Source organism: Crocodylus porosus, unplaced genomic scaffold (assembly GCF_001723895.1).
Source record: "Crocodylus porosus isolate Cpor-Errol unplaced genomic scaffold, CroPor_comp1, whole genome shotgun sequence".
Lineage (NCBI taxonomy): Eukaryota > Metazoa > Chordata > Crocodylia > Crocodylidae > Crocodylus > Crocodylus porosus.
The window spans coordinates 3,361,406-3,381,963 of record NW_017728931.1 but is presented as its reverse complement, the minus strand read 5'-3'; the positions used below and the strand labels follow the sequence as shown (position 1 = coordinate 3,381,963).

General features: G+C 41.6%; 1 protein-coding gene across 3 annotated transcripts in view; it reads left to right on the top strand.

The window, feature by feature from the left end:
• Positions 1-20,558, top strand: part of RALGAPA2 (Ral GTPase activating protein catalytic alpha subunit 2) — a 357,121-nt gene that overhangs the window by 76,259 nt on the left and 260,304 nt on the right. For all 3 annotated transcript variants that reach the window (XM_019544076.1, XM_019544075.1, XM_019544074.1), the window contains 4 exons: positions 7,294-7,409; positions 14,898-15,036; positions 17,016-17,215; positions 19,106-19,333. In XM_019544076.1, the coding sequence (XP_019399621.1) occupies positions 7,294-7,409; positions 14,898-15,036; positions 17,016-17,215; positions 19,106-19,333 (683 nt within the window). The remainder of the gene's footprint in view (positions 1-7,293; positions 7,410-14,897; positions 15,037-17,015; positions 17,216-19,105; positions 19,334-20,558) is intronic.

Sequence of the window (20,558 nt, the reverse complement as noted above, 5' to 3'; positions counted from 1 at the left end):
CTGTATGGCAGGGGCAGGCAAAATACGGCCCGTAGGCCAGATCCAGCCTATCAGGGCATTCTGTCTGGCCCACGGGGCCCCTAAAATTGTTAGAAAATCAATATTTATCTGCCCCTGGCTGCCTGTCAAAGATGACAGGAAATGGGTAGTAGGAGCCGGGGCAGAACTAAACAGCCTCAGCAGCAAGTCTGGCTTGGCCTTACCCTTCCCAATCCCTCCCAGCCTGAGTCCCAGTGAAAAGCCTCTGCCTAGCAAGGGGCTTCTGGAGGCTTCTGGCCTGCGACTGCTTCTGCCTCCCTGCACCAAGAGAAATACAGATAAGAAGGAGGAGGGGTGGGAGGCAGGGGAGGACTGTAGGTGATTGCCTCAGTCCTTAGGGCTGGCCAGGCTGGCTCCTGCAATCTTGCGCTGCAGCTGGGAACCATGTGGTGCTGGCCAGCCAGCTGGCAGGCAAGGGGAGGAGCAGGGAAATGGCTGCCTCAGGTAGAGGAAGGGGCAGCTAGGGGGTATGCAGAGCACAGTGACAGCTGGGTGGGAGCTTGGAGCCTGCACTGGTACACCAGGGCCAGTGCCGGCAGGAGCATGGGGCCAGGCTGCCAGGGGCTCTGTCAAGGGACAGGGCTACCCATGCTGCCCTCAATGGCTTTCCAAAATTTGGTAAACAGCCCTCTGCCGGAAGTAATTGCCCACCCTGCTATATGGCCTCAACTGTTAGTATATATGTGTGTTAGTATAAATGACTAACTTGTTCGGGTTTCTAAAAGGTACCAGTCACAGGTGTCTCAGTTCGAGCACAAAAATTAAAATATCCTTATTAGAAAAATAATTTAATGGTTAATTGCCAAGACTCTTCTCAAGACTTTTCTTTTCTGTCTGGATAAAGTATAGTAAAACATCTTGCAACATGCACAGAGTTCTCCAAATCTGGGTTTTTGTGTTGCAAAGAGGGTAGTAAGTTCCACAGAATTTTGGTGAGAACAATTAGATTGATCCTAATAATGGATCAAGTGGAAATGCTGGAATTGTCACTTTGCTGAGGCTTTCACTTCAGGAGCACTCCACACTGAGGAGTCCAAAGGGGAAAAAATGAGAAGATGAGAAGCAGTGGGAGGGAGGAGGAAGAAAAAGGAAGGTTTTGTTTTGTTTTTTGTTTTTGTGTCTTTTTTGGGTTTTTTTAATATCATGTTGTAGGAGAAAGGGGCATCTGTGAGTGTGTTGCTGCTCTGGGCAAGCTCTGTGGTGTTCTTAATTATTTAATTAGGTATGCTTTTTGTATATATCTATTTGCATGTCTTATCTTTGTTCTGATCAGAACATTGAGCCCAAAAAATAGATTAAGGGATTATGATTCCATTCACCTACTAGTTATTTCCTCCAATTTTATCCTTTATCAGATGTTAGTTATTTTGTTCTCTGAAAAGGTACTGCTTTTGGCGGGGCCTCATATTCTGTGGCATTCTGACCGAAATTCTATAAATTCTATGGCAGTTTCAGTTAACTTTTTTCTAAAATAAATATTTAATTTAAATTCAAAATGAATGTGGATAATGCCCGTGGCACAGTAGCCCTTGAGGTGCTCATTTTGATATTAAATTCAGTTTATGCTGTCAAAATTTATGGTGCACCAAAAATTATCATCTAAAAATTCCTCAGAGCAGGGATCAGCAACCTATGGCCCAGCCAAATCCCACCTACAGAACCATGGGATCTGGCCCGTGGAACTAGGGCTTCGGTGACATTTGGCAGACAGCACCATGCTGCTGTGCCCAGGCAGTGGGCACAGGGAGCTTTCCTGTGCTGCACCACAGCCTAATGGCACAGAGAAGTAGTGGCAGCAGCCAGTCCTAGCACTGGTCCACCCTAGACCCAAATTGGGCCATTCTGGCCTGCTGATGGGAATCTGAGGCTGATTGCAGCTTCATAGGGATCCCTGTTATTTCATAACAGATTTCATTTAGAAGTGAATCTAGTTTCGTGGCATGAGCTGATCATTCCCACGCAGGACATTCATACTCTGCAGTGCAGTAACACAAGGCAGTAGTGGTGGTTTGTAATGTAGCTGGGTTCACTGTCTACTTTTAGGTGGCCAACCTTTGACATATGTTATTGCAGGCACTGACTTTCCCTTTCATTTTCTATACATGTGCTTTGAAGGTATGTGTTTGGTCCAATATAACTCCCAAGTTTACAGGGTTCAGGTGATTAGTCAGTGGGATTCCATCCCAGGTGGTTATTAATTTCTGCTTGATTTCTCTATGGCATAAGTGAAAGCCTGTGGCCTATGTCTTGAGTTTGCGCAAAGCTGGCTCTTATTATAGTAATGTAAGAAGCTGTTCAGCACACGTTAGTCAGTTCTCAGCAGCAGCAAAGTCCTTCTCTAACAAGGTGATGCATAGATCATCAGTGGGAATCCTAGTTTTTTTTTTTATTTAAAAATCGTAAATTTGCTGGTGAACCCCCCCAAATCTGTTTGTCCACAATTAAAATGAAACACCACTATGTAGGTATCAGTTAAACACAATGTTTTACTGATATATTTATAGTTTTAAAACAAGTTGGAAACCTACCAGTGCCTCAGTCACTATAATGAAATAAATTCTAAAGGCCTATGAATTTTGGCATTTGATTTTGGGTTTTGGAAAATCAGAGCTTCCCCACCCCCTTCACCCACGAAGACGTGGGTTCAGCTGTGGCTATCCTCCCCCATTGCTTTGTGGCAATGAGGAACCCTGATATGCTGATGCCTTGCCCATGTTATTGCTTCTCGCTCCCAAGCCACAGCCCCGCAGCCCTGCTCGTGCTCCTCATTCCTGACCCACAACTCCCTGGCCTTGTTGCTTCTCACTCCCCACCCAGAGCCCCCTCCCCCAGCCCTGCCAGAGCAGGCCCCTAGCTGCCAGGGCTGTGGGGTGAGGGACTTGGGTCCACAGTCCCCTGCCCCCACCAACAGCACCTGAGCCCTAGCTAATGCCTGTTGGTGGGTGCTGTGGCCAGAGCAGAATGCAGAGCCTGGCTCCCCTACTGGGTGGCACAGCTGGAGCGGAGCCTGTGTGGGTTAGCAGATACGGGCTGCTCGTTGTGGACTTGGGGCTCCCCACCCTGCTGCACTCCCCCAAGGGGCCTCTGCAGCCCTGTAAACAGGACCTGTCGTGGCGGGGCAGGACGGGAAGGCTCTGTGCTGCTGCCTGGAGCCCTGCACCAACATGGTGAGGCACCACCTGGCAGCACTGGAGGTGGTGGCAAGGAGTTGTTCCCTCTGCTGCTGCTAGGTGGGCAGTGGGCGCCTCACTGTGGTGGTGTGTGGCTTCTGGCAGCAGGAAGCTTCCCTGCTCCGCTCTGCTGTGCAAGGTCCTGCCTGCTGGGCTGTGAAAGCCCCCAGGGGGAGGGCAGCAGGGCGGGGAGCCCTGAGCCTGCAGCTGTCAGCCTGCATCCACCCCTGCTCAGGGTCTGCTCCATCCATGCTGTCTGTGGGCAAGGGGCAGCCAGCCTCTGTGCTCTGCTTCAGCTGGAACACCCACCACCTCCCACAGGCAGCAGCCAGGGCTTGGGTGCTTCTGGAAGGGCAGGGGCCTGCGTCTGCCTTTGCCCCATGCACAAATCTGGGGGGCACATACCCCCCATGCCCTCCTAGGGGTGTGTGTAGAGGTGGGGAGCTGGCCCCACTGCCATCTCCCCTCTGGATGAGCTCCCCACAGCTTTGTCCTGCTCCCTGCCCAGGCACTGCTGCCTGGCCCCAGGCCTCATGCGCTGCCCCAGCTGGACAGAGCCCCCAGCCTCAGCCCTACCTAACTCCCTCCCTCACTATGGGAGCCTCAATCCCTTCTCACTCCCCACCCAGCCCACCTAGACATACCTATGGGGAGTTGCAGGTGGTGTTCTCCATGCTGCCTGGCTGCCATGTTTATGTGTGAATGCGCACATGCAAGTGATGACTTCTGGCTGATCACCTTCTGCTCAGGCCTCCCACCCTGCAGCACCTTACAGGCTGGAACTCTGTGAGCTTGCAAGGTGAAACCTGCCATTTCCTATGTTTTTTTCCTTTAAAGGGGAAAATCTGCATTTTTCTTCATTTTTCCATGGCAAATGGAAAACCAGGATCCCTAATCATCGGCATATGTGAAGCTCCTTGTATTGGTTTGTATGGGTTGATCTTTGTTAATGTTAAAAACGATTGGCGCTAGTATGTATACTGTTTTCCTGTCATCTCCAGCAGCACTGTTTCTTGCACAGTTCTACATAAAAACATCTAGTCTCCAAAGAGATTGGGTGAGCTGCACTAGGTGATAGTCATGTGTTATCTCACAGATTTTGGCAAACAAGTTTCAGTGGTTGATTGTGCTGTATGCCTCTGATAGGGATATAATAACAGGTGCTGTTTTTTTACACCGATCTCAAATCCATCTTTTGCATGCTGGGTGATATTTAGAATTTGGCCAGTACAGGACTTGCCTGATCTAAATCTGGTTTGTTCTGGTGTTAGATGTCATGGAATATGAGGTGAAAGGTAATTGGGAATAAGGCATTCATAAAGCTGATAAAGATAGCACACAGGTAACACTGGCCTCAAGTTCTTTCAGCCAGAGGCATCCTTCCCTGCCTTTAATAGAGCTATTATATGGCCGTGTCCCCATAGTTTAGGTATTCTAAGGGTGATGAGCAGTTGTTAAAAAGGTGTAAGTCTTGTAACTTGGTTGTGGGACCAAAGTGCTTGATCTGCTCCATGCATATGTCATAGAATTCAGCTGTTTTGCCATTTTTTCAAGTGTCTTATTTTGGCATCAAATTCATATGCCATTGTGTATGGCATGCTAAACTGATTTTCCTTCAGATCGGTTTGCCATTGAATCCGTATTTTAGCTTGTTTGTTTAAAACTTTATCGTTAACTAGAAGCTGATGAGCCACCTGGTTGGCTGTGATGTTGTATTTCTGTACTTTCTTTGGATCATTACTCAGTTTGTGAATGGTTAACCATACTTTCCTGCTAGTATGGTTCATATCTATTCCTTTGATCAATTCTTTCCATTTCTCTCTCCTTTCTTCTTGGAACTTGTTAGTTTGGACTCCCCCTGCCACAGTACTGTCTTCTGAGAAAAGAATATCTTTTGAAACATTTGCTGGTATTTTTTGTATATGGTGGCTAGCATGGAAGTAAACCCTGATATATACTATGGATGTAAATATTAAAAAAAAATATCCATTTAACCTCTTCTAATTATATTGGTTAAGCAGTGAACCAGTAACACAGCAGCTTGGACATAGCTGGTGCTGGGAGCCCCTCCCAGAGCCCTTTGGTGGGGTGGGTGGGGAGGAGGTGGTGACAAGCCCAGCCAGACAACACAGCCCATGGGGAAACCCCCTCCTCACCAACCTGGGAGTGAGGGAACACCTGTGAATGTGCGGCTAACTGCTTAATTGAGGAGTCATTAGGCCACCTGCTGTTTTCCTCTTTAGCCTCAGGCTACCGGTCCTTATTGCCCTTCCCCACTTCCTCTCATCTTCCTTTCCTCCCTCCTAGCCACCTGCATGCAGTGTCCCCATCATACCTTGCCTGCCTTGCCATCTTCTGGTTCCTGCTGGGGCACTGTGTGATTTCCCTTCCCTTCCCCCTGTTCCTTGCCATACTGTATCCTGTACTAAATGATAACTGGTAAGCTAACTGGCTATCACTGGGCTTATTGGTTAAATCAGCGGTTGTCAACCAGGGGTACGCATATCCCTAGGGGTGCTTAAAAAGGTTGTAGGGGGTATGCAGAACTAATATGGCCGATAAATGCTGCATGCAGCTGCAGCACAGCATGCAGGTGCCTAGGAGGGAGCGGCCAGGTCTGGCTGGTAAGTGTGCTGTGAAGGAAGGGGTCTGGGGGGGGGGAGGGAGGGGCGCAGCGCAGATTGAGGCCCCTGTGGTGGGGAAGGGGGCAGGACGTGAGACTGAGTCACTGCACACACCTGGAAAGGCATGGGGGGCATATGACCCCAGATCTGTGCAAGGGGCAGGACAGGCTGCTGCTGGGGCCTGGGGCCAGGGCTGTGCTGGGCTCTTCCCGGTGGGGGTCTGTGCAGCACCTGCCCCAGCCCCACTCCCTCCCTTATGATGGGGGCCTCAATCTGCCCTCTCCCCTCTCCTCCTTAAAAACAAGAAAAAAATATAAAGGGGTACATGAGCTGAAACTTTGAGAGAGAAGGGGTACACCTGTTGAAAAAGGTTGAAGCCCCTTGGGTTCAATGATTAATCATTTATCCTTTCACATCCCTATTATATACTCAGTTTTGCATCCTCAAGGTGTATATACCCGTTGGAGGTTTTACACAGTGCATTCACAAAGAGGTGGCAGTTAGCCAAGACTGGTTTGATGTGGACCATTTTGTTCAGTTCTTCAGAAAAGCCTCTTCAGTCTGCTTTCTTAAAACCAAAGCGTCTACGCACTGATACCATATTTAGAGTTATGGCTGTTGTGACATTGATAGCAATTCAGGTGGTCCGTGCTGTGTGTGGAATGGGTTCCGGTACATCTTTTTTGCATGTAACTTCTATATTGCTGTCAACAAAGATGAGGTCTGAATTATAGTTTCACCACCATCAGGAGATAGTCAAAGACCTAGGTAGCCTTGTGTCATAGATCAGGCTTAGGTGGTATGCCTTGGCCCATATCTTGAACAAGTTGCCATTCTCATCATTTTCACTGTAACCCTATGTAATGCTACTACTAAAGTACCACTGCAGGAGGCAGAAGTTCAAAGAAAAAATAATTTGGGGAGGTTTGAAGAGGACATTGATCCACTTTTAAATGGCAGCTTCCTTTAGAGAGCTGAACTGGGAGGTGTAGGTTAAGGCTTCTTAGTTCAGTTTCATGAAATACAAAATTGAGCAAAGGTGAAGACCTGACATTTCATGGTTCCATTCAGCAGTGCTGTTGAGGATATGATATTCAAAATATAAGAATATTCCTTCAGTGCTCCACCTCCAAAGATATCATTTATTTAGTCCGTATGAATGGTTGAGTAGATGGATTACTGTCTGATGGTTTATCTTATCAAAGTACCTGTTGTTATCTCACATGAGCTGTTTACAGTTAGTTTTTGTATGCACATGGTTGTGTGTTTAGATATAATTTGTATATGTATGTAGCTTTTAAGGAGGCAAAAGCTTGTCAGAAGCCTGTGCAGGGGGAGTAAAGCAAAAAGATCTGGCCAGTTATTGTATAAAGCCAAGTGCCAATCAGACGCTGTGTTATATTTATTCCATTATTTTTAAGTTTTTATGTGTAATTTATCTTTGTTTCTTTGTATTTTAGCAAAGATTTGTCCTGAAGAAATAACCCCACTTTTGCCAGCTGTCTCTGGTGAAAAGATTGCTGAGGATCAGACTTGCTATTTTCTTCAGCTGTTGTTAAAGTATATGGTAATCCAGGTATGAAAGGAATCATATTGTCAGCTCTATATCGCTGGAGGAGTTACTTGTAGGAATTTGTTTCCCTTGTATCTACATATACTGTATCCTTCAGATGGGGGGAGGCTGTTGTCATTCTTTGTTCATTTTTTTTTTTAAAAACACATCAAACATTTTGGCTTTTTCATTTGCATTGAAGCTGTTTTTATTTTCTGTTACAAGCCTGAAAAACTCATAAGAGGTGATATAATAGAAACAAAGTGTAAATCTGCATTGCCTCAATATACTATACCTCTCACAAAGTACACAGCTTTCACAGATCTCTCCTCACTAGGCTTTAACAACTGACATCAGGAGCTGATGTCAGAGCTTGATTTAATTTTGACTTATTGTGGTAGATGCACCCAATATGTCTTGAGCCAATAATAAAATAATCCCTCAGTCAGTTATCAGTGTTGTTAGGATGGTAACAGAAGGTGGTCCACCCATTTCAGTCAAATGCTTTAAGTAGAGCTCTTCAAATGTCTATTACTCTTCACATCTTAGAAAGAGGTAGTTATCTGTGTTTTTCTGAGGTCAGACCTACTCTGCCTTCTTCATATTTTAGAATTCTGCAGATAATGTATTTTACATGCATCATTTGGGTAAGGAAAGTCATCCTGTATTTTTAAATCAGAATAAAGTTATGTTGTATCTGAAATGCATTGAAAATAAGCCACATCATTGAGTTTGTATGCCACATTTTCATTCCATACACTTCTGTTTTGACAAAATGTAGATGGTATAGCAAACGCAGATCTGCAAGGAGTGCAGCAGCGTGGTCACAACCCCCTTTTTGGCTGTGTGCTGGAGGTTCAGTGAGCTCTCTGAGCTCACAGGTAAGGGCAGCTCCTGCTGGGAGCTCTGAGCTCACCAGCTGATTGGTGCATGCCCTGGTTGGAATCCCTACTTTTATGTAGCTCCAGAGATTGGGAGAAAGTGCTCCTGCTGTTCAACTCTCTGCCCCATTCATCTACCCTCCCCTCTGCTCAGCTGGCTGAATTCAGCAGCAGGGCAAAAGAAGGGACACAAGTGGTGGCACTCACCCTCTGGGCTCTTGAGTTAGATGAAAGTAGGTACTCTGGCTAGATCCTGTGCTGACCAGCTGGTGAGCTCTCTGAGCTCACTGGCATCCACTACTATGGTGAGGGGCATGTACCCTTGCCACTTGCAGGAGTGAGCTCTCTTCACTGTGCGTGCCTTAAGGGGTTTAGCTACATACTTTGTTGTAGGCCTGGATTTGCCTATGCGGTACAGTAACTGTCAATAGCATCCATTCCTGAGAATTTTTTTCTTTTCCTAAATAGCTGCTATATCAGAATTTGATGGTGAAGCTGACCTTGACACGGACCTTTTTAAGTGGACCTTTTGTAAACTGGAACCTGTTTTGTATACAGATGAACCTCTTATGTTTTAGATTTCGTTATCATATCTTGACTTCTTCCTAATGACATGGTGTCCTCAAGAGTTATTGTGACAGACAGGAGGATTTTTTTGCTCTGTGGATGAGGGACATACTGCTAATCTAGAAGGCAGTGTCGAGCCATCAGCTCATATAGCAGTATCCTTCCTACCTGTGCTGTCATATCTAAAGCCACAGGTTCAGACAAGGAAGCAGCATGGATGTGACAGGAGCAGTATCAGACAGTAGAATTTGGGGAAGATGGCATGTAGCCCAGAGCCTCAAGACTGAAGATTGTCTCATGAATAATGGCTGTTTGGCATAATGAAGATTTGAGAAAATAAGAAACTTTTTCCATTTGAAGAAGACGAGGGCAAAGGAAAGTAAAAGCAGAAATAACAGTGGTTGCTAAACTTGAGATTTTCCATTATCCTTCAAAAAACTAAATTGATGCATAATAAAGCATTTGTGTGGCTTTTTTGTTTAATCCCTCTAAGGCTGCGATTCACAAAAGGACTTTGGAATGTGAGAAAATAGATTCTCTAAGTTTTCATCAGTAAAGTTCCTTAGGCACATTAGCCTAGAACCTCTTCTACCTATTAGGTGCCCAGATAGACTGACGTACCCAAATGTGATACTGTTCACCTTGCTTGAATCCCTGAAAAACAGTTAATGCAAAAGGGTTCGTAGGTTTTCCTTGACCTTGCTGCTATTGTGATTTTTTTTTTTTTTTTTTTTTCTTGAGGCTGAGGTGACAGCATGTTATAAAAGTAGGCATGTTAATTTTTCAGGGACTTCAGCAGGTTGGAATAAGATTGTGGTTAGGTGTCTAACTCTGCTTGGTTGTCTCATAGGTAGAATAGGATCTAGCCCATGAAGTTTTGCTTTGGTGTGTGCCTGTAAGTAAGTGTCTCCTTTTTGACAGGTATAGAACAGTTCAGCACCTCTTTCAGGCCTAAGCCCTACATAGGCCCATTCCCTACGTGGGCCCATTGAAGCATCCTGTTCAGTAGGTATTCTGAGCATGCTTATCACATACTAAGAGGGCTTTGCCCACACCCACTACCTCTTAAAAAAAAAAAAAAAAAAAAAAAAAAAAGCAGTGGCAACAGCAGTGTCTGTTTTCTTTCTCTAGCTATGATTTTGAAGGAATAAATGGCATTCTCACCCAATAAAATAGCCTAGTGGTTAGGGTACTCTTCCAGTATGTGGGAAACTTAATTTCAGTCCTCTCCACGGCCTCTGTATCTAATCTAGAGTAGAGGCCTTGCCTGAATGAGTTTTGCTGTCAAGCAAAAAAGAATTTAAAATCCACTGGGCCAGAGTAGGGGAGAACAAGAGTGATTGTTATTGTAGCCCATTATTTAGGTACTCCCATGGAAAGTGTGTGATTAGTTTAATAAAATATGCATCACTTCTTCAGAGAAAGGAAAGAGTTGGACCTGGGTTTCACTCCTTCCTGGACAAGTGTTCTTATTATGCTGTTGAATAGGAAAGCACCAGCATCTCTCTTCTAGCAGGGTTTCAAAACAAAGCACCATTTTTAATATAAAGGGCTTTAGGCATTTTACTTTGGTAGAAAGTTTCCAGAGCAGAAATACACACAAGCCCTGGAAAAGGGTGGTGTTTGGGATATTTTCTTGCCATCATCATTTCCTGTTGACTAACTTTAGTGGCTCTTTGCTCAGCTTGCTGACTCTCGATCTAATTCTAAGGAGCTTATCTGTTTCCATGCATTGTTTAAGAACCCTCTGTGTCGAACTGAATTATGCTCTGGGATGCTTTAGGAATACCACTCCCCTTCCACTTTTATGAACCATCTTGAATTATTTGCATGTTTGCATACTTGCTAGGGATATACCACTTGGCTAATTAAAATCCTTTTAACATTCAAAGTACTATCCCTACCCTTTTGAATTTGAATGTATCCTTATCTGGCAAGATTTATTTTTAAAACAACATGGGGATCTGTGAGGAGCAGCCAGATGATCTTATGGGGAGAACAACATTTTATTATCCTTAAAAAAAGATTATGGCTGTATGCATTCTTTTTTAAACAATCCACAGTGTGGGACATTTTTTGCTAAAATTAAGGGTATAAAATGCCCTGTTTGGATTATCTAAACTTTTAGTTGTGCATCAATGAGAGATTCAGTGAATGGCTTATGAAGCCTCTGCTATGTTTGTCTTCTATTTATTTGTCCATTTGCTTATACAGTTACCTGTTATATCTACATAATTATACACACAGTTGAAGTAACTACCTGTGCAGATTTGGCATATACTGGTAATTACATATCTAAATCAGCACCTGAGTGAGATGAGCACATTTTCTTATTTCAGGGTGGCCCAGAAGATGCAAAAACAGTCCTCTCTATAGGCACCTTTATCTGTCAGCCAAGTAGGATACAGCCTATATGCTGGGTATTTTAAATCCCTGATGTGTAAAATAAATGTGGAGAGCAAAAGGAAAAGACTGCTTGGTTTCATCAAGATTATATAATGTGCTTGGGTTTGCTTATAGAATATTAGCTAGTGGATCTAGGTATAGAATAGAGACGAAGTAGGAATTGAGAATGTCTTAGTTCTATTTTTTTTTATTTGAATACTATTTCACATCCTGTTACAAAGCCTTAGAAGCAATGTTGTGCAAATTTTTCAATCAGGAAAGAGAAGGATAATGAATAATGAGGATACTAAAAATATAAATAGTGAGAAAAAACAAAATGTAAGTCAAATCAAAAGGGAAATACTTAAAAGCAATGCTGATAGAAGGAAGAAATATATATGCATTAGACAGTAAAGAACTCTACCAGTACAAAAAGAAAGTTAATATAAGAATGATATTGTAGCTGTGATGGTCCAGAAATTATGCAAGAGGAAAGGGTTTCTTAGTCCAATAAAATATATCGCCATAGGAAAGGGGGTGATGACAAAAGTTAAAAACAGTAGAATTTTTTACATTTTAGGAAAGTTGTGACAGCAGTTAGATAGTTTTAAGTATTTTTGTCACTTTGCATGCAAAAAATGGCACCCTTCTACTGAACAAAATTTTTCTTTTTATGAATTCAAACTTTCTTCAGGCAAACTGACAGGCGAGCAAGCCAGCTGGGGGGAGGATAGCAGGCTTTATTACCCAATTAGTAAAACAATAACCTCTCTCCACATTACTTCAAACCTTTTTAAACAGCTTACTGGCTGACCTGTTGATTAGCTCCAAAAACCCTAAGCAGTCACTGTTCTGTCTGCCTATCCCAGTGAAATTGGAGACAGACACACATGCAGACATCTTTTAGCATTAGCTAGCATACCACATGCTGGCTATGGTCTGTGCTGTGGCAGAGAGGAGAAAGAGATATCTGCTTAAGCAGTGAGTGGGGAGAGGGGGAAGAAGGGTGGCATGGGGAAGCCAGCAGACCCTGCTGTGCCTGCAAGCCTGTGCCAAGCTCCAGACAGGGAGTAGAAGAGAAGGGCCTGCCCTGCTGTGGAGCAGAGAGCCCCGCCCAGCCCAGAGAGCATGCTGGGGGACTGTGATTTTAACTTAAACCAGCAAGGGGTTTGGGACAGACATTGCCTGTACCCATTTGAGCCAAATCAGTTAAATCTGATACTATATTCAGCCAGGTTTATTTCAAACTGGTTTCAGCCATTCTCAAACTGGTTTATGTGCATTGAACATCTGTTTACAGGTTTAAACCAGTTTCTCATCACTTAAATAGGTTTATGTGTAATGTGTGTCTCTAGCCTTAAAGAGAAGCCATGCGTTTAGGAGGAAAGGGATAGATAAAAATCCTAATCTTTCAGGACTCTAAAGGGGTTACGAACATTTTAAAGAATAGTTTTGGAGAGAAAGAACTTTGTGCATGTAACTCCAAATCACAATTCATTTTTTGGTTGTTTCATGTTTTCATTTATATTGAACATAGAATTGCCGCTTTGTAAATTGTTTGGTTTAAGTACATTGTTGAACTGAGGCCAAAAAAATTCCCAGCATCCCAAGCATGTAATCTAAAAATGGGGATTATTGGGCAAGTGATACCCCGATGAAAGATGCACAATAAGAAATAAGTCATGGCATGAAAAGCTTTACATATTTTACTGAATTTTTACTGTCAGTTGAATTTGGGGATGGCCAGAGAGAAAAAAGAGCAAGCTTTGAGGTGTAAATTTTCAGATTCAATCCATGAATTTATGATCTTGATGAATTTTTTGCAGCGTGAAGGCAAAGAGTAATTTTACACATATATAAACAACTTTTTGGTCAGTGTGGCTGTTCTCTCTCTCTCAATTTACCGTTACAGAGAAGCACCTGTACCCAAGCTTTTAATATCTGACAATAATTAGTTTTAAACATTCAGAATATTCTACGTTTAAATTGATTACCACACAACAGGCTTAAATTAGTAACTAGAAGGAGCGATTTAATTTAGTCACAGGATGTAAGACCTTCAGAGATTTGAGAGACCCGCTATTGATGAAAGTAGAAAAATGTAATAAGGTTATGGATGAATAAAAACCAATCATAACAAAGTGAAGAAAGAACTTGTATTGCTGCTCTATTTTTAATATGAAAATATAAAAGCATTGGTGAGGTAATTAGATATGGCATTACTTGGGTGTTCTTATCTGTCACACACACGTGTACACACACACACACATACACACGTGCGCGCGCGCACGACAGATAAACACACCCAAGTAATGCCCTAATGATCTATCTCTATATATAGACAGATAGATAAACACATCCAAGTACATCTATCTATCTGTCTAAAGACGGATGAAAGGATGGATGTATGGATGACTTTACTTGCATGTGCCTATCTGTCTAGATATATATAGACAGTTCATTAGGTATGGCATTACTTGTGTGTGTTTATCTGTTATAGCTAGATAAATAGACGCAAGGGTGTGCATGCACACATATACATGCATACATGTGCACACATACCCTTTTCTGGTGTCTAAGCGTGCCACTGATTTTAATGCTGAAAAAGGGTGCCTCAGGTATCAAAAGTTAGGAAAATATAAGACTTGTGCAGTGGTGCCTAACCTTTTGGCCCTGAAGGCTGGATGAGTGGTGCTGCATCTGTGAGCTGGATCTGGTCTGTGGGCCCATTCTCAGGTGTGGTGCTCGCTCAGCTGGGGCCTGATCCTGCTGGGCAGGGCCAGTGTTTATTGTCAGTGCTCCCCGAATGCCAAATTTCTGGATTCATGTTCCATCTGCTATTTAGCACTGCTGTATCTGCTTCTTTCCCAGAGACCTGAGGAAAGTACTGTGGCACCTGAAAACTTATTTAACTCTCTCCCAACCATGCAGTTGGTCCAATAAAAGGTATCACTTACAAAAATCCTTGCCTCTTGCAAATTTCCTGGACTATCAAAGCTACCACATCACTTCTGGACTACTACATTTAGTGCAATTTAATACTGTCTGGACAGAGCTGTTGCAGACTGGCAGAGCTATTGCAGCCCAGTATGTGGCAGAATAGAGGTTAAAAGCCTACCTAATCTATATGTTTGCTATACCTGAGACTCACCAATTCTGATATAGTTAAGCACAAAAACATCTTAAACCTTTTAAGTCAGCTTTTCAGTGCCAATGCTAATTACCTGTGAGGCTTCCCAAGGGTGTCTTATATGTGCCAATGCAACTTCATTGATGTCAGGACTTGGATGTGCTGATTAAGAGAGGGAAATATAATTGACAAACTATAGCTTAATAGAATCCTACTTATAAGTAAGAAGATTTGTTTAATTTTGGTAATATTCTGACCTATTAATGACATTAGTTTTTCATGACATTTATGAGAATTACTGCCTTATACAGTATATGTGTCAACTGTTAATTGGTTTTCTTTGTGTTTGCTTTTTAAATGACTTGGTACATACCACAGTTTTCTTATACTTTTGTTATACTTTGTAAAGGTATGAAATAGTGTAGTAATATTTTATATTTGTTGAAGTGTAGTTTTCCATTATTTACATTCAGTAAAACAACTTTTATTGCTAGCCTGGAGAGCATCTCAGTATTAACTTGAAACATCTCTTTTGACTCCATGGCAAAGGCTGCAAGCTTGGAGTGGAAGAATAAGGAAAACCAAGACACTGGTTTTAAGTTTCTCTTCACCTTGTTTAGAAAGTATTATCTTCCACACTTGTTTCCATCTTTTACAAAACTAACCAACCTCTACAAGCCTGTGCTTGGTAAGTAATAATTTTTTACCTTTAAGTAGCAAAAGTTATGGTGGTTACTTTCTGTAGAACCTATGGGATCATTATGACTGTGGTTGAATAATTGTATGACATATATAATTTTTGTAATAATTTTAATGTCTTATCAAAAAAAGGTTTTCCCTAGTGCTATTTTAGACTTCCTTTTTTTTACATTTCCATAAACATAAAACAGATTATATTAACATAATTACATACAGCATTTTAATAAAATATGAAGTGCCATTTATATAAAAACAAATTTTGTTTTTCAAGCCCACACATTGATCACTTATTGCCTTGAGCACAAAGTTGTTATAGTTCTGTGGCTGAAGTCAATTCCTCATGTCCCAGGGGGACAGCTGACACAACCTAGGGGCCTTTGTACATGCCACAAAATTGACCTTTAAAGCAACTTAAATATGCCCTCTTGCACCACTTTAGTGGCATTACTGTTTGCACGTTCAGCAGCGTATTCTGCTTTAATGACATTGCTGTTTGCACGCTCGGTGGCATATTCCACCTTAAATGATTTTGGTACGTAGCAAGGTGAAACACCTCCGAGGTGTTTTAGTTTCTACCTAACAAAGTGCAACCGTTTACGGGGTGCTATAAGGGGCTCTGGACCCAGCAGCAGCCCATGCAGGCAGGCTCCACTGAAGGAAAAAAAAGAAGTGGGAAGCCTGATCTTTGTTTGGGTTTTTTCCCTGTCTCCGGAGCCTGCCTGAGCTGTGCTGGGGCCCAATGCTCCCCTCCTTCCGGAACCGCCCAGGTCAGGTGCGAGCAGGCAGGTGCTGCCTCAGGGGGCCCCCATGCAGCTCAGAGACTGCTCAGCCCACTGGCAGCTCACCCCAGTTCTCTGCCCCCAAAGAGGCAGGTAAGGATCAGGCCTCTACCCTTGTGTACACATCACAAGGGTTTAATTCAGTTTAATTCTCCCTAAATAGAAGTGGTATTTTTAAAAACCTACTATTTCAGTTTAGGGGGAACTAAATCAAATGAAACCCCTGTGGCATGTACAAGCAGCCTAGTACACTTCCCTTCACTCTCCGCCCTCCCACCAGCACACGTGGGTTGGACTTGATCCTATGTTACTTGAAGAACAAAAACTTCCATTGCTTTAACGTTTTTAAGTGGACAAGAAATATATAATTGGATCACATAAAAATGACCAAATAAATGACCCAGACCAGATGTTGTAAGAATTGTATGTTGCCCAGATATCAGGGAGAAGTTGTGATACAAATGTAGTCATAAATATATATGCTCACGTACAGTTTGTATTTTACCTCTTCTTTCCTGAAGGGCGAGGGGGAGTGAGCAGCATTTGTGAGGGTGGGATGAGGCTAAGTGCAGCTGTGAGTGCACGCATGCAGCAACAGGGTGGTGTGGTTCTGAGGAGAGTAGTCAGCACTCTACAGCCATCTAAAAAGTGCAATTACATGATTAAAAGCCTCCTTCAGTTTGAAATTGAAATCCTTTTGTCTTTGCGCAGTTCCCTAGGTACTGATTTATGCGCTGTGTTGGAACTAGAGGTTTCTTTCTACTTGTGGCTCCTGTCTTGTTTACTCCTTCCTTGTTCTGTCTTAATTGACAAAAATAAGTACTAAGATTTGATTTATACTATAACATGTGTCCTTTCTTTCAGTTTTGTCCCTGCCTCCCAGTCCTTGTCTTTTTCTATTCTTCTTTTTTTTTTTTTTTTGCTACATTCATTTTTCTGACTTGTTCATTATGAATTAAGTTCTGAGGGCACTGGTATGTGCTTTGTCATATTTCTCTTTGGCATCAATCAAAGTGATGGCAGTACACATAATTATTAATAAGCATAATATATATGGGGTAAAATAACTTTTATTATTTCACACGAGGTAGAGTTGTAGGTTTAATATTCACTTTCTTTAGCCAAGGCCTGAAAGCCATTACATTTTTTTAAATATTATATTTATTATTTTCTGTTTAATCTCACATAGATATTCCTGACTTGAGACCAAAACCAGTGTACATTACTGCAACCCGAAACAATGAAAACATTTACAGCACGAAAATTCCCTATATGGCTGCCCGTGTTGTTTTTATTAAATGGCTCGTCACTTTCTTTCTGGAGAAAAAGTACTTAGCAGCAGCTCAGAGCACTAAAAATGGAGGTGAAGTGCTGCCTAAAATCATCCAGGTATGCCTTAGAACTTACCTTGTTTCCTTATATTTGCTGAAAGGTTGCAAGTAATCATGATACATTTACATTGACCACTGAAGCAAAAAATAATGTGCTCAGGTGAATAAATGAATGAATGATGGAGTTTAAAGTGATTTTTCTGAGTATGTGGAGGAATCCCTTTCAGTAATGTAAGAAAACTTCCTGTTGTGGTTTGTCCTTTCCTTCATTTAAAAAGCAGAAGTTTGCTTTTGAATAATATTACATTTATGTTCTAATTCAGAAGTGCTCAAATATTAGCATATTGTTCACATAAATAAGTTTTTACTTTGCAAATTTTCAAGAAATACTACAAAAAATGAGAAAGTCTCATATTTTGCTGCTAGTTGGCGTATCAATACTAAATTGTAGTTGGTTGGGAAAGTATATGATAAATAACAAAATGGCCCTTGTAAAGCTTTGCATTTTAATACACTGATGGTTGCTTTAGAAGTAGTGCATGTTATAGCAATTCAAAGGCTAAACAGAGCTGAGTCTTATCAGTCTTTAATAGGAAAGGGGTTTTGTTTATACTTTTTTTTTACCTTCTCTAAAACTCCAAATACCATGGATCAATGCTTTTTGTCTCCTTGGTTTTGATAGTGAATCTCTCTCAAGCTACTTCCAGCATAACCATAGAGAAGTATTAGCAACTAGTTCCAGTTAAAATAGTTGTTTTAAACATGCCAAGGTATGGTAAAGTGATAGTTTTTGAATTTGTCGGTAAGTTACCACACAGGGATTTTAAGACTTTGATTATAAATTGAAATGTATAAGAACAATGTGATAACTGTTGGTAAATGTCAACTTAATGAAGTTAGATATCACAAAACATGGACTTCTGCTTCCCTTCTACCTTTGAAACTTATGGTAAGCCTTTTTTAAATCATAAGCATGGAAGGGGCTGATGGTGCATTTCTTCTATTCAGCCAGAATTTTTAGTGAAAAATATTTAAGTGGATTTTTGGAAGACACATTTTTCATTCCGTGTTTCATTTCTTCTGTTAAGGTGAATCAGTTTTGCAGAAGAGCTTTTTACAAAGACTGTCCTCTGTCATTTTCTGTTTTAGGAATGGATCACTAACTGTATTTTTATTACAAAATGTTGCAGCTATGATGAATTTATACTTTACCACTCTGCCATACTGCCTCAAATCTGTACGCATATTGGGTTCATTTTTATTTTTTTTCCTACGGTAGTTAGTTCTTTGTTTTTCTTTTCCTTCTCTTGGGATCCAGAATACCCACCAAATTCTCTCTCTTTTAGTTCATAATGGGCCACAGAGTCTTACTTTTTATTCTTTAGAAAGCAGGAATCTTTAGAGGTGGATTTTACTTTGGAGAAACTAAGGTTGTAATGGTGGATAGGCAAACAGAACCTACACTCATCTTTTGGTGTGGAGGGCAAATCTTAGACTGGGTTCTGCCATTTTTAAACCAGGCTGTGTGTGCCAAACTGCTGTTCTGTTATGGGTATAGACTGGTTTTGTGTGCTACACTTCTGTTCTGTTACGGGTAGATTGGTTTCCAGTCACTTACACCAGTAAAATGTAATGTCTGTACCTGGCCAAAGTGATTAAAACTCCTTTAGCAGCAACCTGGTTCAGTTCATCTCATCGTATAGTTTTCTATCTTATATGGCTGACAAACAGCAGAATAAGGGAAAAGAGTTTGAATATTAAGCACTAAAAATGAGACTAATGTTTTGCTTGGCTCAGTAAGTCCATTCAGAGTTGTATTTCAGTGGATCCTGAAGTTCCATTGGTTGGAGGAAGCTGCTAGTAAGTTCAAAGTTATGCTAGGTTTTTGGCCTGCTTAAGTACAATATGATGTGATTGCTTTATTAGGCCGGCATTTTCTCTTGTCTAGACTGTTGGTGGTAGTTCAACTCAAGATAAGAACCCTGAGCTGGAAGCCATCGCACAATCGGAGCAAGAAAGAAATCATTCCAACAGTAGCACCCTGTCTGATAGGAGACTCAGTAATTCTAGCCTTTGCAGCATTGAAGAACAACATCGGTCAGTGTATGAGATGGTGCAGAGGATTTTATTGTCCACTCGAGGTTATGTCAATTTTGTCAATGAAGTATTTCGCCAGGTAAGTATTATATGATCACGTATGTTGTTATATAATTTAAAACATGCTGAGGTATATGCTATTCTGCCATAACTTTTGTGATAGCAGAAACTGAAAGCAAACCTATATCCATGCCCTTAGTCATGCCACAGAAGCCCAAATTTATGATCATGAAAAAAAGTAGCACCAATTTGGACCTCTGTGTTGCAGTGGATTTTTTTTTGTTTTAGGGCAGGAAAATACGGGCAGCCTAACCCTGTGGGACAATGGGTGATGTGTGTTTCACCCAGTGAAGGGAATTTGCATCCTTTGGCAACGTCTATTTATAGCCTAAGGCTGGTTACGGAAGTTAAAAAAAAATGGCACTTGCTCTGAGCACATTGCATACTCAGAAGAAGCATTGTGTTAGTTGAACCCAGGTCACCCAACATTTCTATAAATCAGGCATTTTAATGGGGCTTTTTTGGCGCTTTTATCTAATAGCTGATTAAATGTGCTTTAAATAGGAGTGCCAAAAAGCCCTGCTGAAACACCTGATCCACACAGACACTGTGGAATTGGGTCCAACTCGCACACTACTGCTTCCAGTAAAGTGTGTGTGTGTGTGTGTGTGTGTGTTAACGTCTGTTAGCAGCCTAAGCAACTAAGTATTGAAAGAACATTGTTAAGGCAATAAAGTGAAATGATTAACTGAACTTGACTATCAGTGTGTCTTTAAATTTTTTATCTTTCGAGTCCTTTCTGGACCCAGTTTCAAGATTATTGTGATTTTTAGTGTTCCAAATAGGGGAAAATGCAATGCTGTTTGTTAAGGAAACATTCTCTGTCTTCCCCCTCCCCCTCCCAATAAATAAATAAATATATATTTTAAACATGTTGCGTTCAGAGGGTGTATCTGCAGTTAAAACATGAAATGTGATATTCTGTTCTGCTATTTCTTAGCACAATCTGATAGGTGCTTTCTTATACACTTATATTGAGTTTTCCATTTTGTGATTTATAGACTGACTAGTGATTTAACCATTACAAACTTGGACAAAGTGTAAGATTTTGTACATCTACTTATTAATTTAGAATAGCACTTTGAAATAAGATCACTTACTAAGAAAGCAGGCAAAGAAAATAATATTATTTCTTTATACATAGAAAAGGAGGAGAGTGGATCCGGCTAACTACAGGCCCATTATATCCTGACTTCTATCCTGGGGAAGATCTTAGAAAAGTTTATTAAGGAGGCCATCCTTGA